Source organism: Bactrocera neohumeralis, chromosome 5, assembly GCF_024586455.1.
Source record: "Bactrocera neohumeralis isolate Rockhampton chromosome 5, APGP_CSIRO_Bneo_wtdbg2-racon-allhic-juicebox.fasta_v2, whole genome shotgun sequence".
In the NCBI taxonomy this organism is placed as follows: Eukaryota; Metazoa; Arthropoda; class Insecta; order Diptera; family Tephritidae; genus Bactrocera; species Bactrocera neohumeralis.
The window spans coordinates 46,310,651-46,335,229 of NC_065922.1; the positions used below are offsets into that span (position 1 = coordinate 46,310,651).

At 37.6% G+C, this 24,579-nt stretch overlaps 4 protein-coding genes across 4 annotated transcripts in view; 1 reads left to right on the plus strand and 3 right to left on the minus strand.

The window, feature by feature from the left end:
* The window catches only part of LOC126758939 (irregular chiasm C-roughest protein), a 724,984-nt gene that overhangs the window by 632,112 nt on the left and 68,293 nt on the right, over positions 1-24,579 (minus strand). The window contains exon 2 of the mRNA XM_050473423.1: positions 22,381-22,417. The gene's annotated coding sequence lies outside the window, so the exon portion shown is untranslated. The remainder of the gene's footprint in view (positions 1-22,380; positions 22,418-24,579) is intronic.
* LOC126758974 (uncharacterized) lies at positions 362-3,588 on the plus strand. Its single transcript, XM_050473479.1, has 2 exons — positions 362-425; positions 2,767-3,588. The coding sequence occupies exons 1-2, from the start codon at positions 362-364 to the stop codon at positions 3,549-3,551; spliced, it is 849 nt and encodes a 282-aa protein (XP_050329436.1). The 3' UTR covers positions 3,552-3,588.
* LOC126758972 (uncharacterized) lies at positions 7,252-8,280 on the minus strand. Its single transcript, XM_050473478.1, has one exon. The coding sequence runs from the start codon at positions 8,278-8,280 to the stop codon at positions 7,402-7,404; it is 879 nt and encodes a 292-aa protein (XP_050329435.1). The 3' UTR covers positions 7,252-7,401.
* Positions 9,698-15,992, minus strand: LOC126758955 (uncharacterized). The gene is made up of 2 exons (XM_050473445.1): positions 15,610-15,992; positions 9,698-11,462 (listed from the first exon to the last, which is right to left on the minus strand). Exons 1-2 carry the CDS (start codon positions 15,680-15,682, stop codon positions 9,802-9,804), a joined length of 1,734 nt encoding a protein of 577 aa, XP_050329402.1. The 5' UTR covers positions 15,683-15,992; the 3' UTR covers positions 9,698-9,801.

A 24,579-nucleotide genomic window follows, 5' to 3' on the forward strand; every position in this document is an offset into this window, starting at 1 on the left:
ACAGTTTAGCTGGCAAATAAATGCTTTCTTTTGCATTTTGTTATTTTATTTAGTTTTCTTCTTTATAACTGGCGTCTTTATAGCTATCTACGAGTATATATTATATTAGTTAATGTTTTAAATGACCATTTCATCTGTCTGCAATAGATTTCAGAACAATTTGCCAGACAGTAACAAATATCTCTTTGCTTTATATTTATTTTATTTTTTTCCGCTTTGATTCTGATTTGCCCATATAAAAAGTCTATGGGTATTGGTGTCTCTAAGCATTTAGTAGTCGCGCTTTAAGGAAGAAACATAACAAACAACGCTTTCTTGTCAAGTCTTTAATTAGTGACTAAAAAATTCGAATAACGAAAAAATGAACCCAAAATCAGTTTTGAGCATTGCTTTTCTTGTGTTGGCGTTGGTCTGCCTTGTGCAAGGTAAGTCGTAAATACAGTGGAGAAGAAGAGTATACTTGGAGAAAGTTCAGTTTACTAAATTTGTAATTTTATTCACGCGCCTATTTATGGAATTTTGGTTTACTGAATACTGTTACTTCTGTGTATTATGGATCGAAATGTTAATATCATGCAAATTTTAAGCCGAAATTGTCGAAAAGCCTAAATAGGGTCTATTGTTTTGATAGCTTTCTTGATGTTCTGAATGTGATTCAAAGTGAATTTGATGAAAAATATTTCATTTGAATAAACATCAATAAATTGGCGGCCTAAAATTTGTGGAAAATAGTAAAACTCTGTATTGTTGTTGTTTAAAGGAAAGAAAATAAGAAGTACATAAACATCGGCAACATCGAAGCTCTCTTCATAGGCACATTTTTTATAACAACTAAACTAACTAAATCTAATAACGTAAGAATTGGTCAAAGGAATCTTCATCTTATTTTGACTTTGACCGTTTATATGACAGTAGCATGATCTCAAGAATTCATTCGGATAAATACTCGTATTGCTTTGGACAATAATCTGCGCCAAATTTTGTGAAGAATTCTTGACAAATAAAAAAGCTTGCTCTATCAGAACTATATTTTGATCGGCCAGTTTGTAGGGCAGCTATATGCTATAGTATATTGCAACTACTTTAGTAGAAAAAGATGTGTAGCAATTTTTAGATTGATATCTCAAAAACGAAGGCATGACTTCGGACAAATTTTAATCCTTTCGTTTACAACTTTCATTGTTATGATTACTCAGACCCAGTTGCTTAGAGAAATAATAAATGAAGCAAAAACGGTTTGGGGTATCAATGAAATTCTTTATTGATGTAAAAGTACATACGGTGCCATCATGTGTGGAACTCGACTTCATGTGCATGAACAACGCGGCCACATGAACAACGCGGCCAGCCGTTGAACCCAACTTTCGACGGTTTTCAAGCATAAATCGGTCGTACGAAGTTCATCAATCGTAGCTGGCTAGTTGGTATGGACCACAGACTTGATGTGGTCTCACAGGAAAAAGTTTAACGACGTCAAATCGCACGACCGACGCGGCCAATTGACTGGGCAATTTCGTGAAATAACACGTTCACCAAACTTGGTTTTCAATAAATCGTTCTGTTGGAACCACATATTGTCCAAGTCCATATCATCCAATTCGTGCCAAAAATATTCATTTATCATTGAGCGGTAGCTATTCCTATTTACAGTAACGTGCTGGTTTTCATGATCACGGAAGTAGTACGGCCCATAAACCGCACCAAACCGTATTTTTTCGGAATGCAATGGTGACTCATGGAGTACGTGTGGATTGCTGCCTGACCAGTAACGCATATTTTGCTTATTAACGAAGCCATTTAGCCAGAAATGAGCCTCATCACTGAAGATGATTTTTCTATGAAAATCCGGATCATTTCCAAGTTTCAGACTAATTCACGAACATACGATTCTGGTGGTCAAACAGCTTCAGTTCTTGCGTCATTTTGGACTTTGTAAAGATGTAGGCTTAGATCTTTTCGCAAAATTCGCCACACGACGTCACAGAGATTCCCAACGCTTGAGAACGACGTGTGAGGGACTGATTTGGGTCTTCCTCAATTGATGCGCTAGCGGTAACAATATTCTCGACACTAAGGGCACGTCTTTATCTCACTGGCACGGAAACATTTTGTACTGTGAATGTGGATTGAAATTTTTCCACTAGACGCTCAATTTTTGATCCGACAGGACGGTTATGAGACCATAAATTGGACGTGGCGTTCTTAAAGTCGAGACCACTGACTCCGGATTTCGGTAGTAAATTTTGATAATTTCGACTAATTGTTGAATCGTATATCTTTCCATGATGAAATTGTAAACTTTACTGAAGAGAAATGTCGGAAGAGCGGAAAGAAATGATGTCGTTTGCTGTCCCTGAATTCTATAGAATTAGATAAAATCCACTTCCACTGCAATATTTGGGAATTCGAAGGTATTCGGACAGACTATTGAGTCTTAAGCCGGTTCCGAACGGCTGCTGCTATTCATGATAGGGTTCCAGTGACTAAAATATACTTGAAGGATTATCGTTGCTTGCCAAGCAGCACAAGGTTAATACACTTTATATAATGTCGAATTCAGAGCCCGTTAAGTGGTAGAGCGAACGTCTCATAAATTTAACACTATGGCGCAGATAATATCAGGAGCAAAAACTGACACTTTCATAAATACAAAAATCTCTTTAATCTTATAAAACTCTCTCTTTAAAATGATAAGCCATACTAGCTCTGTAAAATTTTCAAGCACTCAAAATTTTAATCATCTCATTTTCTTCTTCACGCATATAGCCCGCCATGTTCCACGCCACCAAAGCCGATACGTGCAAGTGAACGGTGATGAGGATGATGACTACTCGTCTGATGAAAGTAATGTTGCCGGCCGTCACCCACATCCAAATACACAGCGCGCACTTTCGCACGCACAGGCACGTGTCTTCCCCGGCGCCGTGGCCATCAAGAAGTTGGTGTTGTTGAAATTCAAGAAAATCGTACCAATCTCTTTGATTTTGTTGAGATCAAGTGATGAAAATGAAGGCGAATTAGTGCCCGTGTATCCAACATCTGAAATTCCAGCCAACGTACAATTCATTCCCACGCCAAACGGCATCTCGGGACATCCCGATGTACAAGCCATTGCTATACCCAACGAATTGCATCAACAACTCGAACTGAACGGTCTAGCCAATTTGGAGAGTATCGAAGGCCTGCTCAATCAAGCACAAGAGGGTGATGTTGAAGCCGATGCTGAAGATAAACCAGTTGCTGTTGTTAATGAAGAGCCCAACCCAGAGGATGAACCTTTGAATGTGGCCGAAGAGGATGTCGATCAATTGTTGGAAAATCTGTCCGTGGATAAGACCAAAATTGCAACAGCGGACGTACAGTCAGTGCGTCGCTTGGCAGCCGATGACCTTGCACGCCCGAGCCTTGTGCGTGCCTCGCAATTCCAAACGGGTGTTGAAGAGATTCCCTTGTTCCTCTACGCAGCCAAAGACACACCACAAGTAGTGCATTCCGTTCGCAAGGGTGGACGTAAACATGTGAAGCAATCAGCACGTCGCTACCACCACTGAGCGGTATTTGAGGATTTTAAGAGGCCATGGTTCATATTAGACGATTAGACTGAATATACATATGTACAAGAGTGTGTGTATATCAAACAAAATAAATAAATTAAAATATATCTGAGGATTTTTCGGTATTTATTTCCTAAGGAGATTTGGTAATTTACAAGAGTTCCTATTATTTAAATTTTTGCATATTTTGCACGTTTCCTTGCTAAGACTTATACACCTCTGTGTATGTGTAGATGCAATGACTTAATGTGTTCACGACTTATCAGCAACTTGCCGTTGCTTTCCCATTGTTTTGCTCTGCGCTGTTGAGCTTATGTAGGCGAGAAGAGTAGCTTTTTGTTTCATTGCGCCTTTTTCACGCGGTGTTACTTCAGCTTTACTTGCTCTACTTGCAGTAATCTGTTCAATCCGCACACAACAATGGCGCTTAAATGACTGATATCGCACACTTTGCATACATTCCACGCATTCGCAGCACTTTCCCGCTCCTTTGATGGCCTTGGCTATGACTTTGCTTGGCGTCAACTCAGTGATAAGAAGTTTGTACACATTGACGTTCTTGTTCGCGATTTTCTGTCGGAGTGTAAGCATTTCAATGGAAAGTGACCATGTGGCTTATGCTGTGGGAGTTTTTTCGCGTTCGAGTCTTTGCTATTGCACTACTTTTCATGTTTCTCTTCTTTTCTTTTCTATGCTTAGTTTACTGAACAATTCTTCTTTTTGTTTCAAGGACAGTGGTTAATAGAATTTGAGACGTTCCAGAACCTGCCAGCCAATTAAAAGCAACCGGCAGCCAACGAACCGACAACTTTCACATGCAACCAATATTTAATGAAGAGGATGACCCACGCGGCCTTTTGAGATAGTACTATCTTAGTCACCTTCAATCGGCTGTCGGTCAACCAGAGATCGCAGATTTTTGTCACTTTACCAGTTGGTCGTAGCCGTTTTCGGAGCACCTTGAAGTGGTTCATCAGTGCGGACCATTTAAAAACTCGTTAAGTCAATTTCTTACGATCACCATCGAAGGAGAAGTGTCATTGTATGCGGTACTTCAACGCTATTTTATTTCATGTGTGCCTTCCCTACCAAAAATAGGAATCGTAACACAGACTCTTGGGCCCGAAGTTCTCAAAGAGGTCCGTATTTTTCCAAAAATTATGTGAATTGTTGAGATTACCAAAAAAGGAACGTCTTCAGAACGTCCAGCAAAACAATTGGAGCTTTAATTTGCAAAATATTGGAATACTCGTATTGCCGTGGACAGGGCTACAACAATGGTAGTAATATTAACACTAAGTATTAAAGCGCACAATATAGTAGCATCCAACATAAAAATAATATGTAATATTACCCTTGGTATGCAGTTCTTCCACCCTGTGGTGCCCTCGCGCTGAATTTTGTTGGAGTCGTTTCGTTCGAATGGTGTCGTCCAAAAATGTTTCGATATTTTCAGTGGCCGACCACAACCTTGAAAAATTCTAAAATCTAAAATATTCAAAATATCTTCAGGGATTGATAATCACTTTGAAAGAAGTTAAAAAACAAAACCTTACGACAGAAATTCGTCGAGACTTTGATGGAGTTTTGAAATATATGAGCAAATTTCAGTATGCTTCGATGGCCTTCATAAATATTAGTAAGAAACGGGGAGAGCGTTTGAACTGATATCTAAAAGTGCTAGAAGAAAGATATCAATATTTATGGGATGATGATGGCAGATTATTGCTAGTTCTTAAGAAAGGATTTTCAACTGACTTTTCCATTGACCTGTTAGTATAAGTAAATCAATGAAAGAAACTTAGTGCTTTAAGATGTCAATGCCAGCATCTACGCCGAATTTTGAAATACTTATAGAAAGCCTTCTTATGGATTTGCAATTGCTGGAAAACAAAAATTAGAGCATGTCGGGACGAACAAACTGGAAACGATTTACATGAGTAAGTGGATGAAAGTTGCAGTAAAGGAGAATTTGAGTACAAAAGAAATCGTTTAGAATCTGATAAGTAGTCCAATGAAGCTATTCAGCACAGACACATTTACTAAGTGAATTTTAAAACTCTTCTTAGTCCGTACAACTTATTGAATGGCACTAATGCTCGAAAAATAGGAAGATTTTTTCCAAATATTTGCACCGCTTTGAGAATATTTTGCACTTTAACTGTTTCTGTTTCAAGTGGAGAACATTCGTTTAGAGCTTTAGCAAGGATCAACAATTTTTATTGAGCATGCTCGGTTCAGGGTAATAACGGGTTTTTCAATAGGGACGCTACAAAAGTAGACCGATAGGGACAGCAAACGACGTCAAGTTTTTCCCGTTCTATTGACATTTTTCTTCAGTAAAGTTTGTTATTTTATAATGGTAAGATATACGATCCAACAATGAGTCGAAATTATTAAAATTTACTACCGAAATTCGGAGTCAGTGGCCTCAACTTTAAGAGCGCTACGTCCAATTTATGATCGTCATAATCGTCCTGTCATATCAACAATTGTGCGTCTAGTGAAAAAATTTGAGTTCCCGTGCCGGTGGGACAAAAAACTATCCGTAGTGTCAAGAATATTGCTGCCGCTAGCGCATCAATTAAAGAAGACCCAAATCAGTCTCTCACACGTTTTTCGCACGCGTTGGACATCTCTGTGACATCGTTGTGGCAAATTTTGCGAAAAGATTTTGGCCTACATCCTTACAAAATCGAATAGACGCAAGAACTGAAGCCACTTGACCACCTGAATCGTCGTATGTTCGTGAATTGGTCTGAGCAACAACTTGAAAATGACCTGGATTTTCACCGAAAATCATCTTCAGCGATGAGCCTCATTTGTGGCTAAATAGCTTCTTCAATATGCAGAATATACATTATTGGTGAGGCAGCAATCCACACCTACTCCATGAGTCACCATTGCATCCCGAAAAAATTACGGTTTATGGCGTCATTGGGCCGTACTTCTTCCTTGCTGATAAAGACCGGCACGTTACTGTGAATGGGAATCGCTACCACTCAATGATAACCGAATATTGTTGGCCCGAACGGATGATACGGACTTGGACAATATGTGGTTCCGACAGAACGGCGCCAAAATCACACAGCGAATGTCAAAATTTATTGAAAACCAAGTTTGGTGAACGTGTTATCTCACGACTTGACCTAGTCAATTGGCGCCACGGTCGTGCGCTTTGTCGTCGTTAGACTATTTCCTGTGGGGCTACGTCAAGTCAATGGTCTATGCCAACGAGCCAGCGACACTTGATGAACTTTGTACAAATATCGACCGTGAAATTGTAGCAGTATCGGCCGATTTACGCTTGAAAACCGTTGAAAATAGGGTTCAGCGGCTAGACACAGTTATTTAGACAGCTGCACGACTACATAAGTCTGTCCATAAACGCGTGTGCATTTTAATATTTGACAGCTGTCGCTAGAAGTCTGTCGCCTCCTTTATGTTTTCAGCATCGTCCATGACGGTGGTACGTGGCATGTGACAGTTTTTGACCCGATATCACTCCGGATTCATTCCAGTTCCGTAAACCAGTTTGATAAAATAAGGACCGTCCGCCAATAAAAATATTATTTTTATATAATACAAAATTTCTCATTAACGCTTTATGAACTCACGAGCCTTTGACTCGTACTTTCTTTGATTGATAGCCTTCGGGCTCACTGCTTACATTTCAGTAATTTCCAGTTTCAGGGAATAATCGGTACACTTATAACAACTTTTTATTAGTTAAGGACTTAATATAATATCTTAAAAAAGCTACTAAAACATTAACTTTTGAAGTTAGCCAAATATTGACGTCTGTGGTACAGAGAGGGAAAATTGTCCTCCACCTAGATTACCTAAATTACCACCGAGATATAAACCGCCTTGGATTACTACCAATAAAACCACCGCCACCAAAAAGTCCACCGCTCCCGAAAAGTCCACCGCCTCTTCTTATTACACCACTGCCACCATAATAGCCACAAGGTGGTGGGCCGAAGTAGCCGTAGCTGCAGGCGCTGCAACAGCTGATCGGCGGTCTGGGTGGGTACATCGGTGGCTGCGGCGGTGGTGGCATGGGGATAGGTGGCATTACGGGAGGTTGTGGACGCGGCATCGGATATTGACAGCAAACAGGTGGGTCGGGGTTAACAACAACTATACAACAACGATTCTGACTGTATGCTTCAATAGTACAAGGATTGACGCAAGGTGACGACGTAAGGCTATTGATAAAGTCGCTGATGAGTCCAAATGTGCGCGCATTTCGCTGAGACGGATCGAACTTCTCGAACTGTTCAGTGCTCGAATTTTTAGCCGCAACACCATACTGGGGATAAGAGTAGTTAGCTGGCAACTGCCTCGGCATTTGTCCTTGCATTTGTGGCACTCTATTGTAATTGCTGTAGTAGTAGGGGTAGCTATTCGGTTGTCTGGTATTAAATTGTGTTGGCAACTGAGCTGGTTGTTGTTGTTGTGGTGGTGGTATGTTATTGTAATTAACATTATTGTTGTTGGTATTGTAGTTGTTTGGCTTTCGCAAGTCCGTGACTTCAGTAGCCAGACGTTGTTGTTGTTGTCTTTGCATATGCTGCATTTGTTGCCGCTGCTGTGATGTGTAAAGCATTTGCTGCGTTGGTTGTTGTTGGTCTCTTTGTTGCTGATATTGCTGTTGGCTTTGCCACTGCTCCAATGGTATTTGTTGGGTTGTATTCACGTTGAATGGCCAGCGGAGAACCATGTCTGTAATACATGTAGGTACAGAAAAAGTGAGCTCCTAAAAGTATGTTACATGTGCCTTCAAACTAGTGCGTGATTTAGGTGGAGCCTGTGTGTAGACTACTAGTTGTGCATTTCAGCTTTACTCTGTTTCTCTCCAAAACGAGTATTCACAATAGATATGGAAAAATTGAAGATTCACGGGACTTGGTGTAAAAGTACACATTTTAATTTTTGTTATAATGAAAAAATTAACTCGACTTTTAGGACGACTTAAAACAAAGCGCAAACTCTCTTTCGATTGATTAATAATTTTTAAAATTAGAGTTTTGTAAAAATCCAAATTATATATCAAAAAAAGGAAGCTTGTTTGAGCATGTTTCCATAAAATCGCCATTTTTTTCAGAATCTATTGAAGGGTTATCGAATTTGGGAATTTCAGGTTTACGAGTGCCAATGCGGTATCCGATGGAATAAGAGGAGAAGCTTCTAATCACAATCCCGTCTCAGACACCGGAACTTCAAATATATTCAAGAAATTTCTTTTAGTAGTCTGTATCTTGAGTTGCAAAAGTGTGATCGATTTACGCAATATTGCAATAATAATTTGTACTAAAAAAATGTCAGGCGGTTTTGTGATTGCTTGACTCAGTCTGTTTGAGTACGCGTCAAAGATGACACCAGCAAAGAGAAAATATGTCACAATTCAAATTTTGTTTACTGAATAAGGGCAGGCCAAGCGGCTACACATTTCTTAGAAGTCAATAATAAGAAAGTTTGGTTTCGTCAAATCAGCCAGGCTTAACTATTAGGTTGATGAGTTTGGCAGAGAATAATTTAGTATGAGCTGCTCCCCTAAATAAAACTTCTCAGTTTGTAACTGTATAGCAAACTATTGTCTGGCCTGAAGTAAGCAATCGCACAGAAATGGCCAGATTTGGCCAATAGGCGAGGAACTGTTTTCCGCCAGGACAACGCCAGGTCATAAACATCGGTAGTGACTCAGCAGAAAGTATTTATGCAACCACCTGATAGCTTGGACCCGGCTTAAAGTGATTACTATCTGCTCCAGGCTATGACAAATGATTTTGCTGGCGAAAAACTCGCCTCAAAAGAGAATTACAAAAATGGTCTGTCCCAGTTTTTTGCCAAACAAAATTTAGATCCGCTCAAAGACTTTCAAGTCAGCAACATTTTCAAAATATTTTGAATACATCAGATTTAAAGAAATCACTGGCAAAATTAATGATCTCAAACCCAAATTGATTGTTTGAATTATAAATCAAATAGAAATCTACACATCGGCGTGAATTAAGAATGTTAAAATGTGGGTGATCCTTTTATTCTCATTAAAAGCCAATACCATATATTGTGTCTACACCAAAACAATAACAAAAACCATAGAAATAGTCAATACCACTAACGAAAACACAAACAAATATTATAAATAAATTTATTCGTATTATAATGAAATTTCAGCAAAAATGAAATAATAACGTCAACATTTAACATGCTTTTCCATTCCCTCTAAACCCTTACTTTTTCATCGACCCCAACCCCAACCACCAAAGGCATTGCTATTGGCTTGTGCTCCACCGAAGTTACCAAAGCCGTTGCCATTGCCAAAGCCGTTACCGCCGAAACCACCGAAGTTGTTACCGCCGAAACCGTTATTGCCGAAACCGTTACCATCGGAGTAGGGATTGTACGCACCAGCATTGGCATTTGCGTCCGTAAACGCACCATTGTTGCCGTCGCCAGCGGACGAAGATGATGAAGCCGATGCCGATGCGTCGGCATTACCGCCACCTTGACTGGTAGCCGTTGCACTGCTCGATGCCGAATTACTCACAAATCCATTAGGTCCACGCTCAGACTTAACATTGGAGTTTGTAGATGCGCCGGCATTTTGACCACTCGTGCCCTGGAAGATGGACTGACCGCTCGAATCAGCTGTGACACTTTCAGAGTTACCATTGCGCATAACATCCGTCTTAGTGTTGGTCGTACTGCTCGATGTGCCATAAGGATTGTTATTTGTCGATTGTGATGTACCGTGCGAACTTATGTCTTCGCCATCCTTGTTGTACGTGTGTGTGGTGCCAGCATTCGCTGAGGACGCCTGCTGTTGGTTCTTATCGTAGTTGAGTGACTGACTCTGTGCATCGTTCGTGCTCGAACCGCCATCCTTAGTTTGTGTATTCATATTATTTGTATTAGCCGAACTCACTTGGCCGCTTGAACCATCATTAGCCAGATTCGAGCCAATACTGGAGGCACCGTTATCCTGGTACAAACCGCCATCAGTTACGCGATTGTTTGAGTGCGTGTTGGTGCCGGCTTGCTGACTGAAGCGGTCGCCTTTATTTTCCGCCATACCCTGCGACTGCGCATTGCTTTCACTGGGGAAAAAGAAGCCACCTTCACGTGGATGAGAACGTCTGGCATAGCGTTTAGTACGCACCACAATGGGACGCACATAACGGGTGCCACGTCTGCGACGGAAGAAACCATTGCCAAAGCTATTGGCATTTGTGAAAGCATCACCGGCAAAACCGCCAGTATTAGCTGAAGTCTGTCCGTTGCGAACGCGACCGAAGGCATTCGAGCGTGAACTTGTGTCGGTAACTTGCAAACCGCCGAATTGATGCGTTTGTGTGTTCGAATTGCTGTTAGCGCGGGTGCGTGCCCCTTTTCCCTGTGCATTCACTTGCGCCTGCGTCGAGGCTTGTTGATTCTGACGATAGGGATCTAAATTAAAGCTGAGCAGTCCCAAATTTAGATCGGTGCCACCGTTGGGATCGCGTCTCAAACCAAAACCTTTGCCCAAATTGTCACGAGACAATGAACCGCCAAATTCAACATTGCCCACATTGAATTCTTGTGCAACGCCGCGTGATACAGCGCCATTTGTGCGTGTCTGCGTGCGTGTAAGTGTGCTACCAACGTCCAATGGACCCAAGTTCAGTTCACGCGTAATGGCATTACTCTTGGCGACGCTTGTGGTTCCACCATTGCGCAGACCACCATTTTGTTTTGTTACAGCGCGTGAATTGGACACACCCTCGGTTAGACCGAACGGCCCGTAGTCGAACTCACGTTCAAAGGCATTGCTATTGGCGCGCGATACCGAGCCTTGGCGGCTAACGCGACGTGGTTGCTGGTAGTACTGTTGTTGGGGATAGAAGAACTGTGCACTTGCGACTGGAAAAAGTGTGTTTAACAAAGGTGTAAATTAGTGTTGTGTGATTTTGTGCGGAGTGAGGAACAAATCCATATTTATTTACAATTTAGTGGCGATAAATTAATTGTTGTTGGTGCAGGGAAAGTGCTGCTGTGTTTGCGACTGTATTACAATAGAATAATGAAGTTTTTTCTTAAGGGGTCTGGAAATTAAAAAAAATCGAAAATATATCTTTTCATATTTTGTCCGTTTAAATATTGGAAACTATCTCTCTAAAAGAACTTCTCAAACCTCAAACTTCAAAAGCAACAACCATTTTAGTATCCTAGCAATTAGACAGTCTTGAGCGAATGACGAAACTTTGAACAGGTTTTTTCTCGAAACTAAATTAACGAATGATAAAAACATGAAAAAAGTTTCCATACAAGAAGTTGATTTTGATCGTTCAGTTAATATGGCAGTTATGTATATTATAAAGCAGTCTGATCTAAAAATTGTTTTCGAATATTTAAATTGAATTAAAATTTCAGTATCCGTTATAAAATGGTTATTTATTGGTTATTATATCTGACAGCTATTTTCAATTTTTTTGTTTTGCATTTTGGGTGGCGATGTATATTGTATATATTGGGTATTTGTATATTGGGGAAAACGTTTTTTCGTATTTCTAATCACACTTTAACTTTTTGTACCATTTAGGTCGACAACCATTTGCCATTTTTCCGCTAGAGACCTTAGCCCATCAGTGTAAAACTTTCATCAATGTAAATCGAAATTTCGAAATTTTCGGAAGCGAGCGAACAATTGTTGTGCTACACGAACTGATACAGCATCGTCTCCGTAAACTTCACAAATTTCATTGATGGCTTGCGTGGCATTCTTCCCTTTTTAATACAAAAATTTCAAAAAGTAGCGAATTTCTTCATTATTTTCACTTATTTTTCAGCAGCTGTAACTTTTTTCTATTTCCCCGAATTTTTTTGTTTTGTTAAATGAAGCTTAAAACCTCACCTTTCCAACAATATATGGTATGACACAATTTGATTTCTAGCACTAGAGATATACGACTGCAACGACATCTATTGACAAAATACGAAAAAACTTTTTCGACTACCCAATATATACATATTTTATAGGGTATCCAACGTTTCCTTCTGAGTGTTATAAACTTCGTGGCAAACTTAATATACCCTGTACAGGTTATAAAAATGGCTGCTAGTACTATTATTAATGCTTGTTTAGCAGCTGACAAAAAAACTTTCGAAATCCGAACTTATAGTAGACTGGAATACTCCCTTAAGTAACGAGATAACACTCTTTTTAATTCTCTGTTTTTATTCATCTTTATCTTTATTGTTATATTACTAGTTACGCGTTTGTAATCGCCGATACCGATACTGTTATGCATAGGTATAAACACGCGCAACAAACCTGTCGAATTAAGTTTAGCTACTTGTTTTCCAAATTATGCAAAATTAGCAAAGAAATTTTGGCTAAATTTTTCCATAAATTACATACACATGCACGCTTGACTGCCGGTTTTCTGTTTGCTTTTTTTTTTCGTTTATTTGGACGTCAGCGATTAATGAATATATTAGTCTGTAGCCAAACCAACAAAGCCACAAATTAATTTGCAAATTAAACTGTAGAAATCGACTTTGTTTCATCCATCAAATCTAACTTAAACAAATAGAAAGTTCGGCTTTTGATTAATTTCTTTAAGAAAGTCTCAAAATATTATGATCTGAAATCAATATTTATATTTTGAGAAAGCTTTAATAACTTTCTATAGAGGCGTTTGCTTATGTTTTGTTTACCAAATTTCGTTAAAATTGCAATTACGTTAACGAAATTTTGAGTTTTTTGTGATATACAAGTAGATTTGTGGTATGACACAGAATTCGCACTACAATTTATAAACTACCTCTCGAACCCTTGGGGATCGAATAGATAGTGTAAATATACAAATAGGAAACCAGTTATCTAAATCAAACAGAATTCATGTTAAATTTAAGTAGAGCTCGTTATGGTTTCTTTCTTAGATTTAAGGGTAAAAAGTGTACATGAAAATTTATCTTAGCAAAATTTGTACTATTTTAACACAAAGGAGGTCCCTAGATTGTTTTGGATTCAATATAGTTTCCATTAAAATTTTCCTGTTTCAGTTTCTACTTTGCTGCATGGGAGCGATAGATTTCTTAACTTTAGATTTCCACGTAGAAGAGCAAGTTTCTTGATTGGTTGAAAATTATGGGAACACAAGCGTCCGTACTTGAGCGCTCCTGAGATTCCAAATTTCACAGCATTTAACAACTTCTAAAGTTAAATTCTCTTTAGCTATCCAAGTTCTTTCCTTTACAATTGCCTGAATGTTAGGTATAACATACGAAGAGTAATGCTCCAATATTTCTTAATACTTTTGATTTCTCCTACAGCTTCTTGAATTGAGATCTCAGTGGAATTTCATTTTGTTTAAAAGTGCATGCTTGTTGACCTGTCCAACGTCTATGTACACCAAAGGTGCTCACCTAGCTTTGGCAAATATTGCTTTGTTCTTAATTAAGTAGGAAGGCAGTTTTGAATTGATTTTTAGATATTTTTTCTAAGAACTATGTTATTGTAAGTTCTGTATATGTTGCTGTCGTGTGGTCTCTACTATCCTTCAAATTTCCGTGCTCTACCAGGTGTACCGGTATGAAGCAAACGTTAAGATAAAAATTTGTCGGTAGGAAACATTTGTTATGACGAGCCTTAAGGGGTTACATAGGTTTACGGGTTTAAAAAAATCGATTTTTATTGTCTTATTTAATTCTACAAGATCTCTAGAGTATTGTCCTAAATGTTCAAGTTGATGCAAGTAATACTTTCGGATACACAACGTTGAGAACTTAAGCGTTCGAAGCTAGCTAGGGTAAGTGCGCCGCCTTTAAACGCGTTTTTCTTCAAACTGTGTTTTGAATTCGGTTGGCAATTTTCTCGAGAACTCTTTGAAATACAATTCTTAAAGACGTAAACGAAGGATTTTTTTCGACTACAACTATTTGAAAAAAAAATTCGCGAAATTTTCACGAAAATATTAATTTTTTTGAAAAATGTCTGCCAAAAATCCAGTTTTCAGTTTTTTTCCTTTGTCCAAGCTATAGGTTAAGGTTTTAACTATATATATATATTTTTTTTTCACTTTAGATGATCCTGTAAGGAGGGGCACCGGAAATGACGTCGCAATGGCCGAGTTTAAAATATTTTTTTTTTCAAAAATTTTAGAATAGTGTAGGTTTATAACAATAAAAATACAACATTTCATTTTTTATATGAAAAACAAATTGTTGAAAAAGTGTGTTTTTTACCCTAGAAAACCCTTGTAACCCCTTAAGATAGGCTGGGATATAGATTTCCATTAATTCTAGAAATCCGGACCGCAGAAGTAAATAAGGTCAATTCGACAGACAACAGACAGAACAATGAGAACTCTAAACAGTATAAAACTCCGCAAAAATAAATTCAAATAACACCGGTTGTGAAAATTCAAAATTTCAGAATCCAAATTAAAAATATTTTCAAACAAATCTAAAGGTATGTGACACAAACCCCCAATTATGCCAATCGATAGGCAATAAAAGAGCCACAGCTCAAAGTTCGGCAACAAACCGCAATCCTATTACGGTATTAAAGGTCGCCTTTTGTAAAAACCGTATTTCTATAAAAATCACACTTGAACTAACTGTTTTGCGTGTCAACAAACATATTTTTTTATATTTCCGCTATTTTTCTGCCATTTTTGACCATAAGCCGCTCTGTATATACATATCTACGTGTAATATTTAAAGCAAAAATATCTATGTGTGGATTTATGGGAGTGAGGCAATTTTCACGAAATACACGCTGATAACTCAACGGTAAAACTATGACAACCAAAAAGTAAATTCCAAGCGTCAAATGAAATTTGGTGACCAACAGCGTTGCCACAATTTAAGCCACCGGCTAACCCAATGTCCTGCACGCGGCTGCCCTGACAACACCGCAACACGAGCAGCAGTAAATTATGTAACACTTTCGCCCAGCACCCAACAACATTTTTACAACTGTGTGCAGCAATAACACAACAACAATTTAACGGCCACTAACACATGCGAGTGAAACAGCTGTGATTTGCACAAAAATATTTACCCTTCGTTTGACAAACAGCCAGCAACAGCACAACTAATCCACAGCCCAAAGTGAATTGCCGAACGGCGGACATCCTGGCGGGCACTGCGCGTGTGATGCTCTACACTAGTAATGTATGTAATCCGATTGCTGCTTGGCGGCGCGCGTTGAACACACTTTCAGTGAATATTTGAATATTTGACAATTTACGGTATATTTGGTCAGGTACAAAATTTGTTGCGGTCCACTCTGTTTTTACTTGCTGCTTTGCTTGTTGGCAACAAATTTTTGAGTTTTGAATTTTTGAAACTTTCAGTTGACGCGTTGCTATTTTTGATTTTATAGCTGGCAGCCGGAGTTGCGCTTGCCACGGCTGATGCCCGGATTCTGAATGTCGAGCCGTAGTTGCGTGCAAGTATAATTTGAAGCGCGCGCACAGCAGCGCCGCCAAAGCAGGTACGAAAGGGGCAACAGAAAAAAATCACACAGCCGAAAAAACCGGTCAAATGGCTTAGACTGGAACTGAATTGATTTTGAGTTGGAAAAAATGATGAGTTGCGCGGTTCGTTGGACAGCAGCTAAATATATTGACAAATATACAAAATTAGAAATATAAATATATGTACATATGCTGTCGCACATATTTAACAACGATTTGTTTATCGCTTATTGGAGTGTTAAGTACGCTGTTTATTGATTAGACAACTCTTCATATTGAGATATGCGAACTTGCTTTTGGCTGACAGACATATTTATATATGTATATATCTACATATATGTATATTTATTTATTTGTTTATATATTCGTTTTATAACATTTTAATTTTTTTCTAAATCATAAAATGGTAATATATCCCTGGAAGAAAAAAATGTCTATATGTCGCTAATGAAATATTCTGATCTAACTTGTTAATCAACGCAATTTGTTGGCAATAAAGGCAAAGAAAAAAATTTAAGTGAATTAAACTTTTGCAAATATAAGTTACTTAAAAATCAATAAAACAATAAAAAACGTTAACTTCGCTTGCACTGAAGCTAAATACCTTTCACAAGAGGCTTGTACAGAACTTGACAGCTACATATATACGCTATACTGATCCGATCTGAATAATTTAATAAGAGATTGTAGTATTACCTCGAACAAAAATGTTTGTCAAATTTCGTGTAGATAGTAATTCAAATAAAAAAAAATTTCCGCACAAAAATATTAATCGTTCAGTTTGCATGGCAGTTATAGTACTCCGATATGGGCGGATCTGACAAAGGAGCAGCTTCTTAGAGAGAAAATATACTTATGTGCAATTAAATATATTTTAAAGGTATGCAACGTTGTCTTCTGCGTGCTATAAACTTCGTGTCAAACTTAGTATACCCAGTTGAGGGTATATATTCAGTATATATATTCAGTACGTCTAGATATACCAATAAATATAATAAATTTTCAGTATAGATTTATTAAATATCTATTATAAGTGTCCCCTATGCCTATGACATTCTAAATAAATTACCGTGCACTACATATATACATAGGTACACATCTTTAACTACTTTTTTAAATTTCCAATAATTCCCACAGTAAAAATAATTCAAAGTAAGATTTCGCACAGTGCATTCATACACATGTCTCTGAAATAACATTCGACTTCTCTTGACCATGACTTGCCTTGACTTGTCACTGTGAACTACCTTCACTGTGTTTTTACCGCTAAGACAGACAGCTGGTTTTCATAGAAACTCGCAATGATTTAAACTTCCTCTAGTTATGCACTGAGAAAAATCGGTATACTATAGCGGAATAGTAAAATATATCTTCGAAGATATTTAAGATTTTCTATGGCAAGTCTGTTTGCGATAGCGACTAAATAAGCTGAAGAACATAAATCTTGTATCCTTTGAAAACTATACATATCTCTAAAGAGTGTCTCAAATTTACAACAAAAAATATGGAATTTGGCCTACCAAATCCATAGTAGTTTTAAAAACAAATAGATAAACTTAATTTTTGTTTGGCTAACTGCCAGCTTATATATTTTTGAGAGCTAAATCAATTGAATATCAGGCAATTGAAAAAATATCAAGTCAACAACACTACTCTTTAAAAATTTAAATATAGTTTTTCTCTCTGCTTTCAAACACTAACTTACTTATAATAAATATAACGGATGAACCAAATAGAGGTACTTTTTTCAATAGCCCTTTAGAACACGCATAACTCGTGTCAAGCTGATGTGTTATTTTAGTTCAGTATTCATGGAACGACTTACGTCTGTACAACCTTTACAAATCGTTCAACTTTATTACGAAAATCTACGTTCTGTAAAGAATGTGTTTCGCGACCTTCGCTCAACTTATGGTCAACGTAATCGGCATACTGAGCGTACTATTCGCAACACCATAACCCATCTTGAGGTCCAGCATTCATTATTGGATAATATTCGACTTAATAGATGACCTTTACCTCCCATTGAAGAAAATGTAGCAGTCGTAGAAGAGTCGATCGGCGCCATTCGCAGCAACTCGGACTGCTGTATGGAACGTCTTGGCGCATTTTACGTCGAGATCTTGAAAGCGTACAAAATACAGCTTGTGCAAGAACTAAGGCTGGTCCACCTTCCCAAGCGACATTGATTTGATTTTTTTGAGCCAAATTGTGTTCAGCAATGAGGGCCATTTCCGGCTCAATGGTTATGTAAACAAACAAAATTGTCGCATTGGGTACAAAAATCAATTTGAAAAGATTCTAAAGCAGCCACTTTGGCCCACAGATCGCATTAATCAATGGCTTTATTAAGAGAACACTTCGGCGAGCAGACAATTTCACGTTTTGAGCCGGTCGATTGATCACCAAGATCCTGTGATATCACATCGTTAGACTATTTCCTGTAGGAATATGCCTAAAGTCTATGTGGACTATCTCGCTTCGATTCAGGCCTTGGAGCAAAACATTAAATGATTGATCGAGTCTCGAGCCGCGGCTAACATTTGAAAGACATAATCTTCAAAACATAAATAACAAAGAATGCTCTTTCGAAAAATTAAATTTTAAGCTTCTGTGTATTTTCTTTAATTATGTAGGGAGCCTCGAAATATAATGTATAGAATTTGTGTACCAGATCTACTCGTGTAGTAGTGAGCGAAAACAAGAAAAATTGTACTTTCTTATCAAAGAATCACCTATGTATCTTTGAACCAGCTTAAATATCAAAAACGATCCAATGTGCTGATTTTGAAGTGGTCGAGAGATTGATTCTGTCAAGATATGTGGACATTTACTCATTGGCAGAAGTTAATATCGTAAGAATGGAGTAGGGAAACTGCATCTACGTTCAAAAAGCTAAGCTAAGTATAGAGTTTGCATAGAGTTTGCACTACTTGGTTTTTCGTATTTTATTACTTTTACAGAACAAACAACCGACAGAATTTTAAAATTCGACAAAAATTTCAGAAGGTGTTTAATTGAAAATTTTGTAATGAACCAAACGTGTCTGAAAAATATTTTGTTTATTTTTTGAACCTCGCACAAATTCACAAATTTAAAAATGAGTAATGTCATAGAACTAAGTATACACTTTATTCTAAGGTAAATATTTCGATGATAAACTTACTTTTTTTTGCTTTATTCACTTCCGAAGAGGTAGATTTCACTAATATGTAAATAATTTTAGTTTAAATTTTCAACAAAACTAAGAAATAGATTACTGAACAAATATATTATAAGGAAGTTATTTATTCTTTCCACAATTTCTCCCAGTGTAATATGACAACCACCTATTGCTTTGCGTAGCACAAATGACGAACTTGTAGTCACAAAAATACCAGTTTTCCCCGCAATATTTGCTATAGACCGGTACCTTTGCTAAAACGCTTATTAATATGTAGATATATTCGGCATTAAGTGTGAATTTTTCGTCATTTTGTTTACACAAATAAATGATTAGACATCTTTCGCAGCAGTGAGATACAATTGTGCGCTATATACACACACCAACAAGAACAAAGCGACTGAATAAACAAACAGCTTAGCGGTGAAAACGAGAAGCAAATGAAACGAGGTACATAGATAAAATGAGGTATTTTTTTCTTCAAAGCGAATTTCCAATGCATAGATCGATAAAGAGTGATTACCGGGGATTCCCACCGATGCTGTGTGTAACACACAATTCGTATATTTTCAATTTTTGACAGCGAAAATCGGCTTAACGAGCAACTAACATTGTTGACGTATTGCAGTGTCAGAATATTAATATAATATATATTTTGATTGTTATTGAAGTAAGAAAACTGATTAGCAGTCATTTGACAACTCAATAATAACAGATATACTCTAGATAAGTATCTGATCAACCGGTCATAACCGTAGTAACGCCTAATGCTGTCGCCAATATAAAGAAAAAAAATATTTTAGGATTTCTCAAACGTCTATTGATTGCCACGCCAGGTGCTTTTCACTTCGCTTTTCGGTTTTTGAATTGATTTCGGGGAATAGAAAAGCAGAAAAGCTGAAAAGCTTTCAACGAAGAGAAAAAAGTGGCGTTAATAAAAAAATGCGAAAATGGACAATTTGTCAGCAGCAAGTTTTGGCAATTTTGATGCCATTCACGATGTCAATTTTAGTTGCAAAATCGTTTGAAAATCGGCTTTCGGCAGTGAAAATTGCACGGCTGACATGAAGGCTTATGCTAGCTAGCTGGCATGTACGCCAGTAAATCCATAAATGCATACATACATACATACGTACGCATATCGATATTTGGGCTGAAGCAAGCAAAAGGCTTCTTAATCCAGACAACAACAAAAACAAAAACATACCGATGCGAGTGCATGGAAACTTTTGCTACGTCGAAAGCAAAAAGCCATAATCGAAAAAAGAATGTTTTTTGAAATTTTCTCGCTTTCTTGCTGCTCTCAATTTGGCGGGATTTCGCCGAATATTTTTCCCATTTACACATATCAGCATCATCATCTTCACGCTGTCAGTTCGACACTTTTTACCGCTCTTATTTCCTCACAAATTTCACGCTTCAATGCACTTTGCCTTCAACTCCAATAACTATATTTGTAAGTTTTTATGCCGTTATTTGTTTGCTAAATGCTAGAATTGGTTTGTAGATGCGTATGCAATTATTAATGCTGTCAATGGCGTTTGGTAGAAATTATTTATTATCGATAATTTCCGATATCTGAGCAATGACTCTGCTTCGGCCCAATTTTGGTTGTTAATACTAGCAATACTAGAATTTGAGCGAGAATTCAAAACAGTAGAGAGAAAAACGTACTCAAAACTTAGCTTTGTACGTAGTGACGGAATTAGACAATCTAAGCAACTAACAGACGGCTACAACACCAGAAGTTTTAAACATATTATTTCATTTAGCAAAAATAACTTAAGAATATTAATTGGATTTCATATATGACACTGTAAATCACGCAAACATATTCACAGGATAGGAATGAGCTCTGACGAAACTTGCCACTTCTGTGAGCTAAAGGCGGAGACGCCGACGCACATACTAACGGTTGATCCAAATAAAGGTATTTCTTTCAATAGCCTTTCCTTGACAGATCACGTGTGAGTCGTGACATGCTGTCATGTTATTTTCGGCGCCGTTTGCAGCAACTCGGATTGACGTATGGACCGACGTCGACATCTTAAATTGAAAGCATACTAAAAATAGCTTGTGAAAGAACTGAAGCCACCCCACATTCCCAAGCGACAACGCTTCGCTCTAAGGACGCTTGAAAAGTTCCAAGAAGATCCGACGTTTTCGAGCAAAATTTTTTCAGCGATGAGGAACATTTCTAGTACAGTGGGCGTGTAAACAAGCAAAATTGTCGCATTTGGGATGGAGAACAACTTGAAGACAATGGCGACCATTATCGCAGTCTAAAGTCTATGCGAACAATCCCGCTTCGATTCAGGCCTTGGCGGAAAACATCAAGGGCGCCAAGTGAGCTATCGAATTGCTTGAACGAGACATCGTAAATTGGACTCAACGGATGGACCATCTGAGACATAGCCGCGGCCAACAATTGAAAGATATAATCTTCAAGAAATAATGAATGTTCTTTCGAATAATAATAAGCATTCTCCATTAGATTTGAAACTTCTGTAATTTTTCTTTAAAAAAGTGGCACACCTCGAATTGGATCACCCTTTAAATGTACAAAATTATTTCACAAGTTGGGGCTATGGTTCGATATTGTTCATATCATAGCTTTAACACATTTCGAAGGATCTGAGTTGTAAGAAAGTTTACTTTATTTACTAAGTTAGTCAAAATTTTTTGTGAATTTAGATCAACGAAAGCAATTTTTAACATAGAAACTACTCACACCACCGAATATTAGTGTGACTACAAAAAATAACCAAAAACAGATTATCACTGTCATTTTGATGGCATTACAGTTATTGATTTAAAACCATCAATTATACTTGACTCCTCACTTCGGCCTGCCATGTGCGTATTGACCTTAATTTAGTTGCTGCACTTTATGGTTGATTCACATTTAATTGCAAAATATTGACGCTTGGCTGACTATTTTTGTTGTTGGGTACTTGAAGTTTTAGCATTATGACTGCGAAACATGCGTTCAAACGAAGGACAAATGTATTTTATTTGAGCAATTTATTTGTATAAATTAGAAAAGCGACCATTTGTGTAAAAATATCTTTATTTTTAAATGGATGCTGATATTCATTAAATCATTAAATATTTTATAATGACGGTTTTAAATTGAAATTTGTATAAATTGTGAGATATAGAAAAATTATTATTTTTAAATTGGACTTACCGATAAGAAGTCTCCGCAGAGCGATCGTATATGGAGGCTGAAATTTAAAAAAAAGAAAATTACATCTTTATAGCTATATAAACAATTTTTTATTACTATTATTAAATAACTTAAATATATGAAATTATATTTATTAAAAGGCACGATTAGTGTGAGATTTAAAAAATAATCGATCATTTTCATAATTCGAAAAGTTATACCTTAAAAAATAACTTAACAAAATTTCAAACCGAAGAGATATCGGTAAAAATAACTTAAGTAAAAATTTAGATATTTTAATGAAACCTACTACGCAAGTACTTTTTCACTCAAGAGGGTTGGTATCGGTGAATATAACAGTCAAAATATCTTAGCAAGACTAAGTGAACATAAAACATTGAATAAATTATTGTTTACCAGCTGCAATACGAGTTTGCTACATTCTATGAGCAAAAAATAGTAAGACATTGTTCATAATTTTAAAATAATTTTTTCTTCAAAATCTGTCGTAACCTCAAAGTTTTTTTCAAACCTCGAAACATTTATTAAAGTCAATTTCTGGAATAGCCTCAATGCTCCTATCGATTCACATTTAATTTCTTTAACGGGTTACATGGTTTCCTCGCATAAAAAACAGCCTTTTTTCAACAATTTTTTTCTCATATAAAAAATTAAATATTTTATTAAAATTTTTTATTGATACAAACATCAGAAAAAAGATGTGTTGACAGGATAACTCCTTACAAGATCATCTGAAGTGGAAAAATACGTGTTTTAGTTAAAACCTTAACTTAGAACTTGGACGAGAGAAACAAACTACTGAAAGATGAATTGTTGGCAGACAATTTTAGAAACAAAATTAAAATTTCAGTGAAAATTTCGCCACACTTTTTTTCAACTAATTAAAATAAAAAAATCCTCCGCCCAGGTCTTTAAGGACTGTGTATCGAAGACCTATGTAAAATTCCATGAAAATCGGTTGAGTAGTTCTCGAGAAATCTTGCCAACCGACTTCAAAAACACAATTTGTAGAATTTAATAAGATAATAAACAAATTCAATTTTTTGAACCCGTAAACCCATGTAACCCCTTAATTGATTGCAAACGGTTTCCCCAGTGCGGCCGTTTGAGCTTGCTAAAAAGCCAGAAGTCACACGGAGCTAAACCAAGCGAACACGGTAGTTGCGGCGCAATCTTGATCGAAAATTTGGCGAAGAACTCACGAAGAATCAATGCAGTATGGGACGGTGTATTATCGTGGTGCAAAGACCAAGAATTGTCGGCCCATAATTCCGGCCAATTTTTATGAATAGCTTGGCACAAACAACGCATAACACTCAAATGGTATTCCTTGTTGACAACTTGGACGGTTGGAAGGAATTCGGAGTGCACCAACCCTCGATATTGACCTGCTTTGGCGTGGTTTTTTCGGCTTCGGTTCACCTTTACCACGTTATTCGGCCGATTGATCGTCTGTTTCCGGGTCGTAAGCATAGATCCAAGACTCATCTATGACTTCTTCTTCTTAATTGGCGTAGACACCGCTTACGCGATTATAGCCGAGTTAACAACAGCGCGCCAGTCGTTTCTTCTTTTCGCTGCGTGGCGCCAATTGGATATTCCAAGCGAAGCCAGGTCCTTCTCCACTTGGTCCTTCCAACGGAGTGGAGGTCTTCCTCTTCCTCTGCTTCCTCCGGCGGGTACTGCGTCGAATACTTTCAGAGCTGGAGTGTTTTCATACATCAGGACAACATGACATAGCCAGCGTAGCCGCTGTCTTTTAATTCGCTGAACTATGTCAATGTCGTCATATATCTCGTACAGCTCATCGTTCCATCGGATGCGATATTCGCCGTGGCCAATGCGCAAAAGACCATAAATCTTTCGCAGAACCTTTCTCTCGAAAACTCGTAACGTCGACTCATTGGTTGTTGTAATCGCCCAAGCCTCTGCACCATACAGCAGGACGGGAATTATGAGCGACTTATAGAGTTTAGCTTTTTTTCGTCGAGAGAGGACTTTACTTTTCAATTGCCTACTCAGTCCAAAGTAGCACCTGTTGGCAAGAGCAATCCTGCGTGAGCACTAAACCCTCACAATTCACAATTTTCATACCAACTAGTTGTCAGTTTTGTCACATGCTAAAGTGCATAAAATTTGCGTTCATTAAATTTCGTCAATCCACACATAACAATTCATAATTCACACCTACGACTGATT

Bases quoted from the DNA above. Each gene is read 5' to 3' on its own strand.
- LOC126758974 (XM_050473479.1), top strand. From the start codon at position 362: ATGAACCCAAAATCAGTTTTGAGCATTGCTTTTCTTGTGTTGGCGTTG. The intron at 426-2,766 runs GTAAGTCGTAAA...TCACGCATATAG, and splicing joins GTTGGTCTGCCTTGTGCAAG to CCCGCCATGTTCCACGCCAC.
- LOC126758972 (XM_050473478.1), bottom strand. From the start codon at position 8,280: ATGGTTCTCCGCTGGCCATTCAACGTGAATACAACCCAACAAATACCA.
- LOC126758955 (XM_050473445.1), bottom strand. From the start codon at position 15,682: ATGTCCGCCGTTCGGCAATTCACTTTGGGCTGTGGATTAGTTGTGCTG. The intron at 11,463-15,609 runs GTAAATATTTTT...CACTTTTTCCAG, and splicing joins GGCTGTTTGTCAAACGAAGG to TCGCAAGTGCACAGTTCTTC.